General features: G+C 46.4%; 1 protein-coding gene across 1 annotated transcript; it reads right to left on the bottom strand.

Moving 5' to 3' along the window:
• Positions 1-2,049: 2,049 nt before the first annotated feature.
• On the bottom strand, positions 2,050-8,020 carry LOC110485342 (homeobox protein unc-4 homolog). Its single transcript, XM_036939867.2, is given in 11 exon segments — positions 2,050-2,256; positions 2,258-2,319; positions 2,322-2,435; positions 2,438-2,546; positions 2,548-3,039; positions 3,041-3,158; positions 3,160-3,209; positions 3,211-3,260; positions 3,263-3,287; positions 6,290-6,465; positions 7,238-8,020. Coding segments are annotated over 11 exon segments (1,665 nt in total). The 5' UTR covers positions 7,500-8,020.
• Between the last annotated feature and the right edge of the window lie 266 nt (positions 8,021-8,286).

Genomic DNA, 8,286 nt, shown 5'->3' with positions numbered 1-8,286 from the left:
CCCTCCTTCCTCTTCCCTCCCCTCAGCCTCCCTCTCCCCTTCTCTCTCCCCTCCACAATATATTATATACATCTCTCTCCACTCCTCTCTCTCTCTCTTCCCCTCTCTCCCCTCTCCCTTCTCTCTCTCCCCCTCCTCCCTCTCCCCTTCCTTCCCCCCCCCACATATTTTCTATACCTCTCTCTCTCCCCCATAACTCCCCCTCTCCCCCCCCACAAGTACTCCATACCTCCCCTCTCCCTCTGCTTTTCCCCCCTTCCCTCTTCCTTTCTCCTTTCCCTCTTCCTCACAATATATTAAATGCCTCTCTTCTCCTACCCCCTAACCCTCCCCCTCTCCCCTTCGCTCTCACCCTTAGGAATATCTTCTATACCAATCTCTCTCTCGCTCTCCCTTTCCCCCTCCCTCTCCTCCCCTTTCTCCTCTACATATTTATCTCTCCACCTCCCCTCCCCCTTCTCCTTGACACATCTTTATACCCTTCTCTCTCACTCCCTCTCTCGTTCCTCTTCCTCCCTTCTCTCTCTCTCTTTCTCCTCCCTTCTCTCTCTCCCTTTCTCCTCCCTTTCTCCCTCCCTTCTCTCCTACTCCCTACTTCACATCAGGTTCCAACTTCTGCACATATTTATTTTCTCTCTGTCTTTCTCTTCCTCCTCCAGGCACCCTCTAGCCCCATTAGAACAAATGAGGGAAGGAAGCCGCGTGGCCTGGCTTTTGTAAGAGGCGCACGCCGCCGTGCCGCTGCCTGTCCTATTATGTGCGCGACACATGATCAATAGCGGGATAGCGCCACGACATCAATATAAGTGACAGAACAATGAGGGATATCATCGGACATCATTCTCTTACAAATATAGCCGCCTACAAGGGGCTGGAAGCCCAGCCGGGGAGGGAGAGATGGAGGGATGGGGGAGGGAGAAGGGGAGGGGATGGATCACATGAAGAATCCGCCCCTACGAATCCCCATCTCCCTCCTCATCTCCTCCTGGCCAGATGCGCAGACACACACACATACACACAACCCCTCTCTCTCTCTCTCTCTCTTTTTCTCTCTACCCCCTCTCTCTCTCTTTCTGTCTCTCCTCTCTCTCTCTACCCTCTCTCTCTCTACCCTCTCTCTCTCTCCTCTCTCTCTACCCCCTCTCTCTCTCTCTCTCTCTTTCTCTCTGCAGCTGCCTGGGCTATTATTTTCCAATTTCAATTTGACACCCCTGCCTTTCATGCTAATTCTATTATTGTAGGGAGTTTATGTGATTTCATATCACTAGAAAATCGCTCATGTATAATAACCCTTTGGGCTAAAAATCCAACCCAACCCCGGAAACCTGCGGAAGCCGGTGGGAAATAATTACTTTCATATCAAAAGTCAGCAGGAGGCGGCGAGGAGGCGAGGAGGCGAGGAGGCCGTGGGCCTGCAGGTCCTATAGCCCCCCTAGCCCATAACCTCATTTCGATGGGGGCCTTTCAAAGAATACCTTTGTTAAAGCACTAAACACAAAACAGCCAGTCGGACTTGACTAGAGAGAGAAGGGAGATGTATCCGCTATATAAAAACCCACAACAACAATAACCAAGCGCTAGCCCAGCACCAACGGTCAGGCCAACACCAGTCTGGTATCCCCGTGATAATAAAGGCTGAAACACCGTTCCTGTCCCTGGTTCAATGGTCCTCTAAAACAACAGGGATTTCATTTAAACAATAACTTTATTTATCAAAATGTTATAAATATTTTTTACATTTTTTTTTATACTTTCTAAAAAAATGTACAAATGTTCCAGGATTTGTGTTGTTTTTGTGCTCAGATGTTTTGTATTTTTCTCCTTCTGAAGTGGACATGTCTATGACTTCCGTTTGGAAAAGTAGTAGGCAACACATGGCCGTCTGAGTCTATCAGAGAATCTGTTCAACAACAACAAAAATACAACAATAGAGCAGGTCTGTCTCATATGTTTTTAAAAGGTGTCTTGTAGCTTTGAAATGTTTAAACGTCGTCTGTGGCTGAGCAGGTCGGTCGGTAGTCTCTGTCTCGGTTTGCACACGCATGAGCGTTAGTCCATGTCGACTTTGTCCCATCTGTCCGGGTTCTCGTGCTCCGCCGTGACTCTCTGGCTGGGCGCCAGAACACCGCAAGGGCTCCGGTGACGAGTCCTCTCTCGTGCCTCCCCGGTGGGCTCACTCTGGCCGGCGTTAACGTCCGTTACTCCTGACGAACCCGGTCGGTCGTCAGCCTCGCGGCTACCGTCACTACCCGTGCTGGGACTGAGTTGAACTGGTTCGCGTAAGTCGTTCAAATGAAACAGAGCTCTGTGGTGGGGAGGGGAAACGGAGTCTGGACCGTCGTTGTTGTAACTTCCCTGCTGTGCCTCTACTCCCGCTCCTGTCCAGAGAGTCACGACATGATTGTGGTGGTGGTGAAGGGGTTTGTTTAGGCCCCATGAGTGAGATGATGAGAGCTGGTATAACCTGTAGATTCACTAGTCACACATCTCTGTCCCGTCCGGGGTTCGGCCCGCTGCTGGTCGTCTGCGTCCCTGTTGTCCTGGCACAGCCCCGGTTTTCAGGGCCGTCTGTGGGACAATGAAGCCCAGTGGCTGATGGGTAATGGGGTACAGCAGGAAGTGACCCTTCCCTATCAGCGGCCTCTGATTGGACAGCGAGCTGAAGTCCAGCTGTGGTTTCCGCTCAGGTGTGGCGTCAGAGAGAAGAAGGCTCTCCACGCTGAACGGGTTCAGTTCTTGCAGGCCCGAGGACCTGGAGGCGCCGAGTCCAGGACCGTGCGTGCTGCCCGGGGACACCTGCTGCTGGACCCCAGGTCCCGGTCCTATCTCCCCTGCGGTTCTTTGGTTGTTGTGGTGGTGGTGGTCTCGTGGTGCTGGTCCTGGAGGAGACCAAACCGGGCGTGTTTGAGTTTGTTCACAGCTGTCTGGTTCCGTTTGGTGGTGGTGGTGGTGGTGGTGTCCTCCTCCCGGTTCAGAATGAAGGCGGCTCCCGTTACAGTCGGATGAAGGCTGCTGCTCACTGTCGGTGATCTGTGAGACCGCCGCTGTCGCTGTCTGACCCGCCGGGTGTGTGGAAGAGGTCACCGGAGAGTAACTTGTTTTGAGACTTCAGCAGTTTACGCTCCTGTTTCCGTTTCTTTTTCTTGCGCGCTCCAGCCGCGACGCGCGATCTCCTCGGCGTCCATGGGTTCTCCATGGCACGTGGTCGGGGTGGGAGTTGTGGGCCGGACGCCCCGGGCCTTTCTTGGTGTTCTCTTTCATTTAGCGTCGGTCTTCTGGAACCAAACCTACACACACACACACACACACACACACACAGACACAGACACACATTACACACACACACACACACACAGACACAGACACACACACACACACATTACACACACACACACATTACACACACACACACATTACACACACACACACATTACACACACACACACATACACACACACACATTACACACACACACACACACGCACACATTACACACACACATACACACACGCACACATTACACACACACACACACACACACACACATATTACACACACACACACACACATTACACACACACACAGGGAGCCAAGAATGGGGAAATTGGTTTAGTTAATTTTCTGTGCATCATGTTGGGGTGAATTCTGTCTCTCTCTCCTTTTCTCTCCAAAGTCATGTAAAACAAGGCCTCAGATTGAGTAGTGAAATGAATTACGTCTCAACTTGTTCCACCTACAAGCTAATAAAAAGTTTGCTTTAAAAGACCAGTTATTAATAGTTTTGTATTGAGTAAAAAGATGAATAAACTGACGTACTATGAACCAATAATATTATGAAGATATTCGTGGCAAAAAATAACAGCTTTAAATCGAAATATACCAAGAACACATCATTCTGAAATATTGATTTTATTATTATTGTTGTTGTTGTTGTTGTTGTTGTTGTTGTTGTTCTAGATGACAGACCAGTAGTGCTGTTTGTAGTATTATAAATCCAACCGGATCATAACTAATTAGACTAGTCCATGTTGAGAAACACTGAGACCCCAAAGAAAACAAGTATAAGTTTAAGGGCCACCCCCCTTCTCTCCATTCCCTTCTCTGCTCGTTCTTTCTCTCCCACTATCTCTCTCACCTAATTACGATTAAAACGCAGCTGAAGCCCTAGAAGATAGCATACAATGCGGCCAATATATCCAGAAACAGACGCCAGTCACCAAATAGGCCTCGTCTATATTACACACCGACACACACACACATCACCTTCTCCTCCTATCCACAGATGCGCCCAGTCTAATTGTCAATCGAGAGTCAGTGTTGATAGCTAATTCTCCCAATTACGTTTAATTCTACCGTAGATAATTCGGCCTATCCCTCTCAATTCATCCCTGCCTCCGTCTCCCTGTTCCGCCCCCTCCCTCTACCACCGCTCCGAGAGCAGCTTTCCACCGCCGTGTGCCAGGGGACCCGCCGCCTGTGAGCCCACACCGTCCGGCCTCACAGCGCACACGGGCCCGCATGTTCGGCGCTGATAACGCAGGGAGTTAGCGTTCAGATTGAGAAGTGGGCTACGTGTTTGTCACATAATGTGGTGCGTCGACGGAAACAACATGACAATAGCCGTGTTTCTTATGAATTTGTAATGTTGGTGAATATCTCCGCGTGCAAGAACCTGCTGCAGATAAAGAAGCACTAAGCAGCTTGGGGGAATAATCATCTGTGGTTTTAAAGGAGGCGAAATCCCCAAACAAGATACACACACACACACACACACACACACACACACACACACACACACACTCTCTCTCACACACACACACACACACACACACACACTCACACACACCAGAGCCATGCTCGTTTAGTTTTACAAGGAAACACAACGACTAAACCAAAGCCCCCCCCAAAACACCAAGCCAACAGCATTCCTGTCTGTCTACATTTCCACCAAGTTATACCTCAATTAGTAAACACATCAAATACGCACATCACCGTTAAGCACACAAACAAATCTGAGCCTGGTGGGAAAATGAAAATGAAGTCGTGGAAAATAGTGGTTTTTTTTAAAAACTTTTGCATTGATATTGTGGAGGTGTCGTTTTTAGATCGGCCTAAAAAAGTGTTGTTAAATAGAGAGAGAGAGTGAGTGCGTTTTGTGCAGCCTTCCTATCCTATAGGAATGAAGTAGTAGGCTATGTTATCGCTGGTCTACAGCTTTATTCGGTCCCGGACAGCCATGTCAATAAAGCCAGCTCATTATGGTATTAAAGGGATCGGCTTCTCCTTATATCGGACGAGCAAAAATGTTGCCTAAAACTCCACACAGCCGGAGAGGTTTAAAGGTGGTGTTTTTACAGTACTTCCGTAAACAGATTGGTTATCCAATCATGAAAAAGCATGCTGGACAAATTAAGGGTTACTATTTTTTTTTTATCGGGAATATTTGTACTTGGTTAAAACTGTTTTTATAGATGATTTTTATAGATGATTTATTAATTAACATTTAGTTTTTTATTTTTTATTATGGGATTACTATATTAGGTTAAAAATTGAACTAAAAATTGAACAAAACAATACTAATACTAATACAAATAATTTTAATATTTATAATAATGTAGGCCTATTTTATCTTCTAATTATCGTTAACAGCATAACACAAAATACAAATTGTCTTGATTTCAAAATACAAATTGACATGAATTCACAGCCCACAAATTTAGCCTCCACACATTCAAATAAACAAAGGAATCATATATTTTTTTTCAACAATTCGCAATTTATCTTAACAATTAATATTTTTAAAATGCAAAAACAACCGTGATATATGAGATGTTATTATTATTATTATTACTATTATATATGTGTTATGGTTGAGAGATCAAATCCTCAGCAGTGTTCTGGTTCATTCAGTAAACGGAACTGTGTTTTTATGACCTCATAAATCAATACTGTATGTTAATGCATAATTCAATAGGTCTTTAATTGATGGGCCTATAATTGACAAATAGCTGTCTCACTAATATCTCACTATGGGGATTATTGATGAAACTGAACACACAGCTATAGAGGCCTGGTTATTACACACTTCAAACCAAACTGAGAAATTACTCCAACAATCCAATAATATTTTTTGTTCTCGCGCATAAAATACACGTTCGAAGAATATTCCTCAAGAACGTAGTATTACTTTTCAACAACAGAACATGGCATTGATAAGAAAGTGCAAGTAGAAATGTATTTTAATTAAATGTGTTTATATTTTTTTTGGGGGGGGGGGTTGTTTGTTTACCTGGACCCGGGACTCTACTAGGTCCAGCCGCAGCGCGAGCGCCTCCCGCATGAAGATATCCGGGTAGTGGCTCTCGTTAAAAGCTTTCTCCAGCTCCTCCAACTGCCAACCGGTGAAATTGGTCCGCGTGCGTCTCCGTTTGCAACCGGGGCTATCCTTATCTGGGTCCCCCGAATCTACACAGAAACGGTCAGAGAGAGAGAGAGAGAGAGGTGGTAGTGTCAACTGACGACATGTGGGCTCGGTAAACAAGTCAACGACAACAACAACAACCATCTCTCAGCTACATCAAGCCATCGTGAACTAAACGGTTCAGTAAATTGCTTGTTACACAAAGCATCGATTATAGTTCAGAGAAATGCTGAATGTGTGTTTTGTTCTGTTTTCTCCTGCTTGAGTTGCTGAAATATTACAGGCCACTACAGTGAGTTGGGATATAGACGCGTCCATTTCCATCGGAGGGAGTCTAGTTGGAGTGTTGAGTTATATGGCTGTTCCGAAAATAACAAATGCATTTATTTGATATAACTTTATTATTTCTGAAAAACACTAGCCATTTAAAAAATATATATAATTCATCCATTTAAACAGCACAGCAGAACGGACTGTGTTTTGTTAGGAAATTAGCACTTGCTTCGCGTTGTTGTTTTTTTTTCTCATTCAATACTTGGTTGTAATTATGACATAATTAATCAAAAATCGATAATAATATTTGAGTTGAACATTACATTTCAGAGTTTATAAAATAGTCCAAAATAAAACAAGAGTTGATTTTAAAAGCCCAACTAAATAACGGTTCTATGCAAAGCTTCACCATTAACAGGATGCCATATTTCCATGGAAACTAAAATCACTCTACGGCCAATAATATCAAACCAATATTTCCAGACGTGTATCACTCCTTTCTCTCTCTTTCCATCCCTTCCTCCGTCCATGCCTCCAACCTACCTGAGAGTTTGTACTGATTATCTCCGTTAATCCCGCAGCCAGAGGAAAGTAGAGGACCGGAGCCGTGTACCACCGAGGCCGAGCACGAGCCGTTCAGTAATCCGTCTATGGAGAAGGGTACGGCGGCCGCGGACTGTAGCTGGTGACCGGCGAGCTCGTAGACGTGGTGGTGTCCCAGGTGGTAGGGGAAACCAACACCGACCATTCCGCCCAGAGAGCCTCCGAACTGGGCGTGGGGGTGCTCGAGTATCCGGCTGTCCATGCTACTGGCCCGGACGGTGGAGGGGCCGAAGTGAGGCGTCTGACCGAGGGAGTGTGGGTGAACATGCAGAGCGAGGGGAAGGAGAGGGGGATGAAGCGAGAGAGAGAGAGAGAGAGAGGAGGGAGGACAGAGAGAGACAGACACCGACGGAGCGCAGCTGTACTATAAAACAGGAACAGACATAGACAGTGAGTTTTTACTCCTATACTACCAGACATCACCCCCCCCCCCCCCTTCCTTCCTGTCATCTTCCCTCTCCTGCCCCCCTAATTAGGCCTTCCGCGGCTCGGGGAGTTTTGGACCAATAAGAAACGCTAATGGGTCGGGTAACGTCACAGGCGTGGTTATGGCTCGTGTGTGAGAGGGAGAGATGGAGGAAAAAACGTTTTTCCATATCGATTACTAATTACACCTGACATCGGCCTCCACAAACAATATAAGCCCTGTCACAACATGGACATGGGAGGCTGGGGGAGGGGGAGAGTAGGCTATAGGCAGCTCATTGAAAGGCGATCCATTATAAAACAGACGGAAAATTATGTTTTTCTTTTTCTACCTCCCACACATCTCTCATGTGTTCTTCAACAAACACATCTAAAACAGGAATGGTCGCCAGCATCATGGTGGTGGTGTGATTTTGTGAAAGCGAATTTTAAGGAAACGCGTTTAGTCTCTCTCTCTCTCTCTCTCTCTCTCTCTCTCTCCTACCCCCTCTCTCCCCACTGCCTCTCTCTCAATTACATTTTCTCTCCCTCCTTCCCTCTCTCCTGCCCCTGTCTCTCTCCCT

Source organism: Oncorhynchus mykiss, chromosome 13, assembly GCF_057628025.1.
Source record: "Oncorhynchus mykiss isolate SJ-2025 chromosome 13, ASM5762802v1, whole genome shotgun sequence".
Classification (NCBI taxonomy): domain Eukaryota; kingdom Metazoa; phylum Chordata; class Actinopteri; order Salmoniformes; family Salmonidae; genus Oncorhynchus; species Oncorhynchus mykiss.
This window is presented reverse-complemented; position numbering and strand designations above follow the sequence as displayed.